At 35.5% G+C, this 13,715-nt stretch overlaps 1 protein-coding gene and 1 long non-coding RNA gene across 7 annotated transcripts in view; one reads left to right on the forward strand and one right to left on the reverse strand.

The window, feature by feature from the left end:
* Window positions 1-2,646, forward strand: part of LOC113262446 (uncharacterized) — a 54,897-nt gene extending 52,251 nt beyond the window's left edge. For both annotated transcript variants that reach the window (XR_008958370.1, XR_007187805.2), the window contains one exon: window positions 842-2,646. This is a non-coding gene — a long non-coding RNA (uncharacterized LOC113262446). The remainder of the gene's footprint in view (window positions 1-841) is intronic.
* The window catches only part of ATP8A1 (ATPase phospholipid transporting 8A1), a 224,981-nt gene that overhangs the window by 131,491 nt on the left and 79,775 nt on the right, over window positions 1-13,715 (reverse strand). For 4 of the 5 annotated variants that reach the window (XM_044387700.2, XM_044387701.3, XM_044387702.3 and 1 more), the window contains 4 exons: window positions 12,941-13,068; window positions 10,243-10,320; window positions 9,204-9,292; window positions 3,404-3,448 (listed from right to left, as the gene is read on the reverse strand). In XM_044387700.2, the coding sequence (XP_044243635.1) occupies window positions 3,404-3,448; window positions 9,204-9,292; window positions 10,243-10,320; window positions 12,941-13,068 (340 nt within the window). The remainder of the gene's footprint in view (window positions 1-3,403; window positions 3,449-9,203; window positions 9,293-10,242; window positions 10,321-12,940; window positions 13,069-13,715) is intronic. The other variant, XM_026508812.4, reaches the window with a different exon arrangement.

The following is a 13,715-nucleotide window of genomic DNA, read 5'->3' on the forward strand; positions in this document are numbered from 1 at the left end:
TACATTAAATAGTTAAGAAAGACAAATATGTTATCTGGGATTTGCTTCAAAATAATGGTGAGGGAAAGGTATAGATGACATTGGTCTTGAGTGCATATTACTGAAGTGAGTGAATGGGTAATCTGTCTACTTTTGTTTATGCTTGAAATTTCCCATGGTAAACATTAGGAAAAGAAAAAATGGCTATGAAAATATATAGTTGAAAATCACATCTTAAGGGCTACACGGACGCTGAGAATAAGCAGATCTTTTTTCCAATGGTAGATTTTTAATAGAAAAAAATTAATCTGTAAGGTTATATGTTACCTTACGGTAGCTGGCAATACCAAGAAAACCATACCAATTTTGGAGTAAGTAGCTACTGGTTGGGGAATGGTCTTATCTTTGTAAACTATTTTATACTAATATATTTAAATGAGTAAAGCTACAGCCATCAACTAATTATCTTTAATGTCAAGAGGGTATGTTTGAAAATACTCTCAAGAGAGTATCACAGGTTTGCCCTCAAATTTCACTAAAGGCAAAATAATCTGCACACATTTAAGTATTAAATATTACATGTTTTTTAAACTTGACCTATTTGTGGTGAATGTGGTTCAGTAGGGCAGTAAAATGTACCTAGGCTACAGGTTTTATATATGGAATTCGATGAACTTCACACTGAAATGTGAAGCTGCTGACAGACAGGCATGAACTTTGATTTTGGATTTATACAGTCATCTATACTCTAGTTTATCCTTGAAGACCAGCAGCATGAAGATGTGGTCAGATGCTTGGAGCTTAGGATTCAACCAGGATATCACTTCTTTGTTTGTTTGATTTCTTCTTTTTTTCTTTTCAGGATCACACTTTTGATCTTGGTTTCCTTGGCAACATGAAATCAACTGGATGAGGGGTTGGGGGAGATGCCAGACATATGAATGTACAAAATTTTGCCCCCTGTGCTAATTTGTATCAAGTTAAACTACCTGCTCTTGCTACCTTAACAAGAAAAGAAAAGAAAAAAACCCGGCTGAAATGGTAAGGATATTTCGTGCTCTAAAAGCATATATTCTTTAAAGTTCTTTAAAGTCTATAGGACATAAAGTGACCAGCACGTACTTTATAACCAGGCTGTGTGAGGTTTTAACTCTGACTTTCATGTTTCCCTGTTGTGTACTTTGTGGCAAGTTACTTATTAGCTTCTTTGCCTAAATTTGACCAATTTTAAAATGGTCATGTCAATCACAACTCTTCAGATATACCATGAGGACTGAGTGAGAGACACCAGAGCTAACACTCTCTGTGAGTATACTATGTCTAGATTCTATTCTAAGCACTTTAAAAAATGGAACTCACTTGGGGCACCTGGGTGGCACAGTTGGTTGAGCATTGGACTCTGGATTTCAGCTCAGGACGTGATCTTGGGGTTGTCGGGATCGCCCCGAGTTGGGCTCTGTGCTCAGCATGGAGCCTGCTTGAGATTCTCTCTCCCTCTCCATCTGCCTGCCCCCCACATGCTCACATGCACACACACTCTCTCAAATAAATAAATAAATCTTAAAAAAATTAAAAATAAAACAGAACTCAATCTTCACAACCTCCCTATGATGTCCACATTCTACCAGAGGAGAACAGGTAGGCAGAGAGATTAGGTAACTTTTTCAAGGGCACCCATAGGATCAGGATGTGAACTTGGGTGGTCAGAATCCAAAGTCTGCATCCTTGACCACTGCAGAAGCTCAAGTAGTATCTGTTCTTTCATCTTTGCAGGCTTACAGGCAACTATTTGATAGATGGGGAATCTAAGAAACATTTAAAATAAAGCTCGCTTTATTATAAAGGTGGTGTATGCCTTCCCTATTGTTTATTTTTAAAAATACTAATATTTAAGTAGAATCTTATAATTTATGAAAAATCTGGCATTTCTTATTTGGAGTTATATAGTTTAGAATATCAAATGTCAAATTTTTCAAAAGGGTGTTATACAAAGAGAACTTAACTAGGATAATATAACGTCCTCTCTTTCCAAAAGTGATGGAAGTCATAAAACAACCTCCATTGAAAGTAGGATTTTTTAAATGACCCGAGTAAATAAACAACAATTTTTTATATTTCCATTCAATCTTAATAAAATATGCTAAAGGTAATTTCCTTCTCTTAAGAATAAGAGTTCTCTTAGAAAAATGTATATTAATTCTATATTAGTGAACAGTATTCATAGTTAATAGGATTATATTAATGTTACAGAAAAACAATAAATAGATACTGTCAAAATTTTACTACATCTTAAAGAATTGAACGAAAGGGAACAGCTACCTCATTTAACTTGAATTATTCACCAGCAGTAAGAAGCTTTGGAATATTTCTAAAACTGCTAAAAATTATTCAGTTGAGTGTAGGTATTGAAACGGGATGACACTCCAAGCAATGAGCTTAAATGTGATCACTCATCAGTTACCACATGAATTAAACAGCTGCCTCTGTCATTATTATAGGTGTGAGGTTTACTGCAAATTGTTATCAAATCTCCACTTTATTGAAATAAAATTCAAGTTGAAAAATATTAAATGATGTTATTAGACTTCCATGCATATTGCAAATGTGGCCAAATCATAAAACACATGTATAACCTGAAAATAAAAATATAACCACTTCTAAAACCACAATGTGTTCTACAGTTATCAGCATTAAAAGAATCTGTTTTCTGAAGTTTCATTGGCACCAAATCATGATGAATTAGAGAAATATCAAAATAAACTTGTACTGTTCTAAATTAAAATGTAAATCCATGGAGGGGGATGTTAAGGGGAAAGAAACAAAATCCCTCAAAAGTATGGAAATTAAAACTATAAAATGCCATCTTTAATCATTCTAAAATTATTTATATTCCAGTTAACTTTAGTCCTTGGTAGCACACAGTCTTCCAACATTTGTTCCAGACACTTATTTTTAAAAATCTTCGTTTTCTAGCCCCCAAATAGATTTACTAAACTAATGAAAAGAGATGTAAAGGAAATTTCCACTTGGGTACGTTTCAGCAGCATCTTTCTATGGCTCTGACAATACATAAATTGCAGCAGAAGGTGGCAGTGCTGAGCTAAAAAACAAAACTTTTTGCGCTCTAACAAATCTTAGCTAGTTCACAGCCCAGGGACCCCAAGTTGATCATTACAGACTTTTATTATAGATACTTAATGTAGAACTCCAGCAAGCCTAACCGTTAAACTAAATGTCTGCAAAATGACTAAAGGTGATACAATAGGAAATCAAAGCTATTCACTGGATTTCAAGAAATAGGTTCTGTTACCCTACCTGATCAATAATGCTTCCCCCCCCAAAAGTAGTGAAATATGTTTATCAAAACAATAAAATGCAAACCTTTTATAGGACTCAATGAGACAGAAAGGTCCATGCAGCTTACCATTCATCAGGAGAGCAGCCATAATCCTCAGGTTCAGGGACATGGCTTCAGAAAGCAAGAGGAGGGGCAGAAAGAAAGGAAAAAATCATCACAGAAACGCTGGAAACGTAAAAGCATGAATAAAGAAAGTACTGAAAGATGGATCTCGAAAAAGTTAAGAAAATGAACTTTTAGTTGATTCTGAAAGAATGGCAGTTAGTATAGTAAGTAGAACACAATTTATGGTAACTAAAGCAGGTTTACAAAATTTTTACTCTATAACAGGACAGCCAACTTGTCTCTTGTGCATGGAATTTACTCATTTTATTCATTGAATTCAGTATTCACTAAGAAATATTTTAACCCAGAGGTTTAAATACATGCTAAAACCAATGGAAAATTAATTACCTATTATGTCATCAGAATAAAGTGTTTTAAGGAAACAAACATACTAATACCTAGGAACAAACTATCACACTGATAAAATCTGCCGAGTACATTTTAGATATAAATTTGACTACCATAAAGTCATGGGTCTTTAAACAGGTATATTAAAGTAAAGGTTAATTACATTTCTATAATTAAATGGAACCCCATTTTAAAAGATTAACTGATCCTCAAAATTTTTCACTTAAACCATAACTCACTCATTAAGCCATTTATAATCTCGAATGGAAGACACACTTATCAATAATTTTAATTTCATTCCTTAGCTCATTTGAGCACCAGGAAAAGTCTGACTGATGTGTAACTTTCATTTCAACCAGCCACTCATGTATTCAGTCAGAAGACAGATGGCAGAGCAGATTTTCTTTTCTTTATTTTCTTTTTATTGTTCTTTTCCAGCTTTATTGAGATATAATTGATGAATAGCACTGCACAAGTTTACGGTACACACGTGATGATTTGCTACAGTTACATACTGCACGTGACTACCAGCACAGTGTGAGCTAACACCTGCATCGGCCACATAGTTACCACTTTGTGTGTGTGCCTGTGTGTGGTGGGAAAATTTAAGCAGCCAGAACAGATTTTCTTATCTCTCATTTCTTTCACTATATATGACCACTCAATATTTTTTCTTTAAATTAATTAGGTATGCATCGAGTTTAAAAAATGCAGCGTTCAGTATAAATGTAAAGTCAATCACTGTTTTTGACAAATATAAACTTCACTGAACACACGTGGAGTCCTTTCACTCCCTCAGTGTCCATCCCACTCCCTCTACCCTTCTACCAAACTGTCTATGACATGATCTGCATCCTTCCCAAGGTACCTCCTTCCACCTCCAAAGCATGAGACTCCCTCCAGGGCAGTATCCACTGTCTTTAGTCACAATGAAGGCAGTCCTCTCTACTCTTGTACCAAATGACTTTTGTTGATGCTTGAGAGGAAGGGCTAATCAAGCCTCCTGTGGGCTGGACTCCCAGAAAAAATGACCTACTGCAAAACTTTGTAGAAACTGGCTACAGCCCAGCATTTTAGGCAACCACTTCTGATCAACCTCAAGGCTTGGACTCTAGCCACCCCCCAGACTATACCAGGGGAGGGCCAGTGCTACCCAAGCAAAAATACGGTGCTAAGGTTCTGCCAAGTTGCACTGGTGTTGGAGGGCAGTCCCCAATCTCACATCAGGAGCGGGGCCAGTGCATCTCAAGTCCATTAGCTTAAAAGATGCAAAGCTCAAGGCGCAGGGTCCCTTCTCCTGGTCTAGTCCAGCCCTGGCAAATGCTATTCAGAATGTGATGAGCAGCAGGAGACCCACTCGCCTGCTACTGCCCCTGCCTGCAAGAGTGTCCCCGTGACTGCTGCTCCGGCAGCTCTGGTGTGTATGTGCTATCTGGTCATTTGCCTCCGTGTGCATGTCAATACTGCTGTATCTGCCTGGTGAGTTCTTCACTTACACCCGTTCTTACATCTCAGCTCAAGCATCACTTTCTCACAGAGCAGTCCCTGACCTGCCTGCTTTGATCAAATCCCCATCACAGACTCACGTGGACCTCTGTACTGTGTTTTATCTTTGATTACTTAATTACCATCCATTAACCCCCAATTAGACTATAAACTTTAGGAGGGCAGAAACCACGTGAACTTTTGCTGATCACTACAACTCCATCATTAAACAAAGTGCCACATACTCAGAAGGAGATAAAAATATTTGTTGAAGTATATAAATAAACGAATGGTGTTTATCCAGCTCTTACCATGGTGGGCAGTAAGATAAATCTGTTGGTTATAATCTAGACCTTGGGGCTAAGTTTTATGGTAATTGTGAGGTTTCTTGTGGTGAATCTCTTCTCAATGTGAAGTACTGGTTCTTTCAGCAAACATATTGCTAAACAAAATATGGTCATGTTAAGCTATTCACATATCGTATTCATATATACATACAGATTGCTTTTAAGAAAATTCATCTTTTACTTACAGGGAAAATGTCAATGAAATGTTTTTAACACGGATTAAACGACTAACGCAACAAAAATCACTGTTTAGTTGGCTTACCAGAATTTTTTTTTTTTTAACTTTAGAGCCTATACTGTGTAAAGCTTGGCTCAGCTCATCAGCTCATTCTAATAATAAGGTCCAAATTACCGACAAAGATCATACTCAGGATTATAGCCTATTATATTCACTGAATTGAGAGTCCTAGCCACTGAACATAAAATCCTCCTTACCCATTATTGGTATTCCCGTTACAATAAAACTGACTCATTCCCTACAGGAAGGAATTTGCTGAAATGATACTTTAACAAGTGTTTAACAGTAGAATTTCTAGTTTGTAGTAAGTTAAATTTACAAATGACATCAATTTACATTTAATCAAAGAAAAATCTAATGAAACAATCTAGTAAGTTTAAACACAGTAGCATCTCTGACAAAGCTGAACTCTACAAAATACTCATCAGGGCTAAGTATGTACAAATCTTTATTTTGTTGCCCATCATGAATCCAATTTGGGCAGTGGTTATGTGAAATGAGAGAAAAATTACCAAGATCAAATTCTGAAGAACTGTTCTAAGTGTTAAATATTATCTTCTTACAAACCTAAGGAATACTAGGGAAAATGAAGAGACTCCAAGTCTGGTTCTTTAAGAGAGCCACAAAAGCCAACAGAACTCACCTCTGACTCTACCTAGGGTAAAACTAGGCTTTATCTTACTTCTTAAAAAATGCTGAAGAAGGATCAGTTCTGAAATTGTAACCCCAAAAGCATTTGTTAGTATATGAAAATGGGGGGTGTTCTCCTTTATCCTGGTGTATCCTGGGGGGATAAACACCATGCTTTCTTTCTCCTGCTAGAGATGAAGGTACATGTATGTAATAGCTCCCCATATTAAACAAGTGTTAACACTGCTACAGCACCAATGGGATTGCAAAACCGTGTTATTTCCCTGTCTGGGTTCTGATAACCAGAGTTGCCAGAGGAAATTCCCACAGAAAGATGGCTGACAGTAATGACTTTTCTTGCTGAGTTTGGTGCAATTAAGGAACAGTGATGTGTCTCTTACTGTAAACACCTAAGCATCTGAAGTGTCCTGTATCAACAACTTCATATATCAACCACTCTCTACAACGCTGACATTCCAATTGTCCATCAGGATGTTTGGGGAAGGTGGTGGTGATAAAAATCAGGGTTAAGGATTCTAAACGCACATGCACAACATGACATGATTATTGGAAACAGGTTAACGCTAGCTTCACTCTGCAAGGCTTCTTGTATTTTCAGAAACATGATATATCACCTGAGAAAGAAATGTATTTCTGTTTATATAGTTAAATTTTGCAAACAAATGAACACCTTTTATTTCTAATAAAACATGCTTTTAAGTTTTTTATATCCAGAATTTTATATCTGAAAAAGAACTTTAGAGATCATCTTATCCCATGGTTCTCATTTTAAGGAGTTCGGAAGAGTTGAAAAGAATTATTGATAGTTACATGGTGAATTAGTGACAAGTCTAGGACTAGAGGTCATGTCTTATGGTTTCACCTCAATATTAAGAGATGTTATGTGCCCAAGAGGAAATGTGTTTTAGTGGAAACTTGATCTAAATGATGACAGTTCTTAACTTTTTATACTACTTTAATATTTACCAGTCTCAAACCGACCCTGTCACATAGTGGTTGTTAATGATAATATCACCAATAGATCCAGAAAGAACACTGCTCTTTAGAACTACTGCCTGGAAGTGTTTCAGGGCTTGTTACAAGAATAAGAAAAAACTTGACAAAATGCAGAAGAGAGGCTAGATCTCATTCTAGCTTTCTGTTTTGATAAGTTCACAATCAATAATTACTCATTTGAAGAACTTGCTTGTTCAACTGGAAACTGGCAAAATAGAAAAAGGATGTCAATTATCAAACAGACCACTCTCCAAATAAATTCACTTATGAATGCAGAATTTTTGTAAAAACAATCTTCGTAAATCTGTCAGCAAGTACAATACAACAAGCGCTAGAATCACAATAGGCCTTTCCTTCTCTTGCCTGGCATACTTGTGGGTCAAATACACATGACGTCAAAGTGTGGCTGCATCTCCCCCTCTATAGCAGCTAACTAAATGACAAGGCTGGTGGCAACTGGTGGGGAGGAGTAAGGACAGCCTTTTCTAGGAGAATTGGGAGAGCTTCAGATAAAGAGGAATGATGCAAAATGGCATCTAGACCTGGAAACAGTTAAGTATGCTTCTCAAATTAACATCCTGTCTTTGCAAGTGTGAAAAAGCCATTCAGTCAAATGTCTTTTCAGCTTCGTTTACACACAATTTGAAGTCAATTTTAGTCACACTCTCTGCTAACCCAAAGAATAAGGATATCTGCCTCCATCTACTTCTCTTTATAGACCCTGTATAGGAGTAACCATTTGCTTTTAGAGATTTTTACCAAATGGTTATTTATTTATAATTTTAACTAAGGCATTTTCAAAATTCAATACATTATTTTTATACTAGCTTACTGTTTGGAGACAGCGTGTGAGTGGGGAAGTGTGAGTACAAACCAGAAAACCCAAAATGCGAGTGCCCGTGCTTGAATGGTTAAGGGATTAGTATTTCCCAGTCTCGCTTAGAAAGATAGTTGGAAAATTTGATAATAGGTCATGGTCAAGGTCACTCCAACCAAGGAAAGTTTCATCTTTTGATCATCTCTTTTTAGAAAATGTACAGATTAATTTTTTCACATTATCCTAAAAAGTACTTAAAAAAAGGCTTTCGAACAATTTAGGTAAGCATAACTCAAAGAAAGAAAGAAATGGGGTATTAACAAGCATATTCTCAAGGACATTAGGAGCCTGATGAAAGTTTCTGAGGGTATTCATTACACCCTAGATTTAAGAGTTTCGCATCCCTATCCTGTCCACCATCAGAAATTTAGATTGCTCTGTGACTGCAAAGAGGAGGACAGTATAAGAAAAAACAAATCAAAGGGATAACTAGAGAAACAAAACAGAGATTAAACAGAGAAACAAAAATATTTTAACTTGAAAACTGCCCAAGGACACTCTGCATGTTATTAGGACCTTGTACTCTAACTTGATGGCAATGTAGAGGGAACTGTATTTTTACTTCATGACCAGAGCCAGATAGAGACCTTCAGCAACTCCAAACATGGAAATATTACTGGGCTGAGTCTCCACCTCACAGGTAATTCCAAATGAAAAACAATTTCAAACTATAACACAAAACACACCTGTGTGCTGAAGTCAAAACAGGGGTTCTTTATATTAAAAAAAATTCCCCTAATAAGAATTCTCAAAACATACCAAACTATTAGCACTAATTAAATGTGTATTTCACATTCTAAATAAAGGGGAAAAACTCACCCATAAGCAACTCCAGCTATGGTGCACTTCTTAAACTGCATTACATTGCAGGTCAGAGTACCAGTTTTGTCAGAAAATATGTATTTTACCTAAAAAAAAGTTTAAAATTTCTCATTAAAATTTCAGAAGTCTTTTTATGCCAGTCTCTCACAGGGGGAAAATACCCCTTAAATAATTCTTTTTATCAATCTTGTTACATCATAGGGGCACAATGAATGCTATTAACTGATGATTTTCTTCACAGGCATTAAGGAATATGTTCAACTTTTTTTTTTTTTTTTAGTATTTTAGCAATAAATCATTTCATGTATGAACAATTAGAAAAACTACAGCCATACAGAAATCTGCCTTGACATGGTCTGAATTTCCACTAGAAAGTGCCACTACTATTACTTAACATTTTTGGAGGACTAAAACATCTACCAGGATTTCTCAACATAACAATTACAAAATTAATAATGGCTTGTGCAATTAACTTCATATAACATCCGGATTGGTAAGAAGAAGATAATTCTGGCCAAAATGCTATTTGAATAGTAAGAGTTAGCAAATGGCAAAAATACAGAGTAAAAATTTTTCCTGAGCTAGTAAGTAAATATGGATTACAAAGATACACATATATCTGAATATAGTATGAATTATAAAATCTAAAATTCCTGTTTGATTACTTTCATACTTTGACTTAACACAGCCTCATTGATCAATTTAACTTTTTCTTCCTTTCTGGTCAAAAGCTACGAGCAATTTTAATACTGAGAGTTTATCACAGAAAAATAGCCAATACTTTACTACTAACCAGATTATATATTGAAGGAAATCCCTTAGTGCAATACCTTATCTGAGAGCAAAACAGGTTTTAAATATTGTTTTTAAAACTTCATTCACTAAAAATGAGAATTATGTACTAACTTGTATTTATGCTGATTATTCAAATAAAGGAAAATTAGGAGCTGTCAATTCATATGAAGTTGCCACATATGGCAGAAATTACAATGACTCTGACTTCCCATTTAATGTAACAACAAGAAATTCAGTTTACCTGGCCAAGTTCTTCATTCAGATTAGATGTTCGAGCCATAGCAGCAGTGTCTGTGGGTTCATAGTGCATGTCGAGATCCTTTTGTTTTAAATAAGAGAAATTACTAAATGCAAGTGGTAACAAGAGATTGACGGAAATTTTATTTAACTAGTGAACTATAATCTGAAACCACTCTTATCTCTTGCCTTCCCTATACCATTTCAGTTGATTTCCCGGAAAAGTACTCGGTATATTTCACAGTGAGGGCAGGACAGTGTGGCAGTTAGAGCAGATCTCTGCAATCAGGCAATCTTGATTTTCTATAATTCTACCGTTTTCTAGATATGTGACCTACGGTAAGGATTAAATAAGATAACGCACGTGAAGTGCTTCCTAAAGTGTCCTACATAACGTAAGTACTTAATGTAGCTAAAATAACAGCAACTAAACATTGCTCAAATAATTAAGATTTTAAACCCCTAGAAAAATTACCTAAGAGATTCTACCTGGTTATACTTTCTTGGCTCAACTTCCTTCTATTGTATATTCTTGAAAGCAAAAGGAGTGCACTTCTCAAAACCCAAACAAAAATGTACAGCTTTTGTACCAGTTTGTACTTGTTTTGTACCCAAACATTATGAGGCTTGACTATTACCCCTAGAAGAATTAGTATTTTCCACAGTACACCATTTTCTTGGCAAGTCAGGGTTTACTGATTCCATGTCAAAGGAAAAGGACATATCTGATCTTTTCCACATTTGCATCTCAGACTGATCAGCATCATTTCTGAAGTAGGCTGCTGACTTGTAGGTGCCATGTTTTAAGGATATTAGACAACTGAGCAATGTTCAGAGAGGAATGAATGGAATGGGGAGTAAGTTGGAAATAAGTCTAATAAGGAACAGAATGAGATGGGGGAAATGCGATAGAAAAATAGGCAGAGTAGCCGAGTTCTTTTTTTTTTTTAATTAATTAATTTATTTTAGAGAGAGAGAGAGTGAGTGCGCACGTGAGTAGGGGGAGACGGAGAGAGAGAATCTCAAGCAGACTCCACACTGACCTCAGAGCCTGATGCAGGGCTCGATCTCACGACCCTGAGATCACAACCTGAACCGAAACCAAGACTGGGATGCTTAACCGACTGAATCACCCGGGCGCCCAAGCTGAGTCCTAATACTTTGCAAGGCTATCATTCAGAAACAAGATTAGACATTTTCATAAAAGATCAGGTAGAACCAGTATCAAAGGGGGGCATCCCATTTCCACACACAGCAGAGCTGTCTGATAAGAACAGACCTGTCAGGAATGTTACAGAATCCCTGTGTAATAGAAAGGTGATTGAAATGCACAAGCCTGCTGGGTTGCTCCAACACTCAAATTATGTCATTATTTGAAGCAAATATTATTTTTGAAAATCCAAGTAAAAAATAATAAAGTGACTAACTAGTTATTTGATTTTCAAAATGAGTCACCGTATGATTTCTTATTGTGAAGTGGGAAACCTCAATAGGTTTTAATTGTATTTACACAAATTTTATTACGTAATTTTTCAGCAACACATTTCCTGCATGAAATAAGCCACACCTGCAGCTCATTTTAGATTTCCAAATTATACTGGTCTTCTACCAATGAATTAGGCAATCTGACAGCTGAGGTGGATCATTTTGCCATAGGACAGTAACGAGCAGCGGCAAAAGTATCATAAGTTATATTTTTAAAAATCCTAATATCATTCATTTGAAAGACTTTTAAATAATTTAAAAAGACAGCATCAAAAGATAATACCCAAGTTTCCCCCCAAAAAAGAAGAATTAAACTTTCTGGCAGATTAAGTCTGAAGGTTTATTTAATTTACATAAATTCATTAACCTTAACTTTGGTAAGAACAACACATTTTATAAACAAAATATTTAAGAAACAGATGTCCAGCACATTTTTCCAAGATTAAAAGAATTTGAGAAGAAAAAAATTAAGCATAGCTGAATTTAACAGTGGGGGAAAAATAAACTACATAGGTATGTAAAACATGGCAACCTGGTTGTTACAAGCAGTGAATACAGTATTATTTCTACAGTACTCAATTGTTCAGGAGACTGTTTGCTATGTTGTGAGATTCCTTTGCTCTATATTACCACTGGGAGATGCTGGTAAAGCATGTTTTATCATTCCTATGTAAAGGTCCAAGAAAATAAGTCTCAAAGAAGTCAGGTGGCTTGGCAAAGTTGACACAGCTAGTAAATATAGAATAAAACAATAATCCAGATATTTTACCCCCAAACCTCATAGTTCTCCTTTTCCCAAGACCACTAACGATGTAACCCAAAATAGGTTTCCTTAACTGGAGACCTAGTTCCCCAGAATGTCTGGTCTATAAACTTGTGTGATTCTGAGATAACAGTTTTTGCTATTGACTTTTATATGTCAAATGAATTTGTTATAATTATATTAGAGTAAAAAATATTTTGAAATGTCCTCTTGTAGTGAATAAAAGGTAAGGTATCCTTAAGATTTTGTTTCTGAGAGATCAAAGGATGCTATGAGGCGGGTGCCTGGCTGTTCAGTCAGTGGAGCGTGCAAATCTTGATCATGGCATTGTGAGTTCGAGCCCCACGTTGGGTGTAGAGATAATTTAAAAAATAAAATAAAATCTTCAAAAGACCCTATCAAAATAAAAAAGACAAAACATTTATAATAATGAAAAATAATAATTCATATTTACCCAATTTATGAAGTATGCCTGGGTAAATTTCACCACTTCTAATGTCACCAACAAGCTGATAGGAATGAGATTGTTGAAAAGGATGATGAAGGTCAAGAAATTCAGTCCAAAATTATTAGCACCACCATCTGTTAGGGGAGGTGGGAAGAAAGTCATTTATAGTTTTATATATTTCATTTGCATTGATCAGAACTTTAGCATAACAAAAATTTTCCATATTACACAACATATCTAGATAGTTTGGGAGGAACACTGTGCTGATAGCATATCCTTATTCTCAAATACATTCCAGATGGAACAGCACTTTCTGTGTTCAGTATGTTGTTAGTACTATTAAGAACTATCAAGTATTTCAAATCCTGTTCCAAACAGGAAGTTTAGAGGTATCAGGAACAGGATTGCAGCTTTATAAATGTAAAATCTCCATTGGATAAAATCCCTCTTATGTAAATTCTTAAAAAGCACTTCTGATTTAAAGCATGTCTTAAAAGCAATCAAACTAAACAGCAGCAAAACTAACCCAAATAGCAAAAACAATGTAGGGCTGTACCCTAGGTAAATTATACCCTTCCTCTTCAATAATGAAAATAGAACTGCTATGGCAGACACACTGTAAAGTATATGAAGAAATAAATTGATAGGAGTCATAACAGTTTTGATGTTGAAATAGTAAATCAATGTTTAAAAAAAAAAGTTGGAATAGCCACAAAACTAAATCAATATGATAAAAAATGAAAAAAATCAAATTTGCTACAAGGTTTACTAGAATTTGTTT

This window comes from Ursus arctos, unplaced genomic scaffold (genome assembly GCF_023065955.2).
Source record: "Ursus arctos isolate Adak ecotype North America unplaced genomic scaffold, UrsArc2.0 scaffold_9, whole genome shotgun sequence".
NCBI classification, from domain to species: domain Eukaryota; kingdom Metazoa; phylum Chordata; class Mammalia; order Carnivora; family Ursidae; genus Ursus; species Ursus arctos.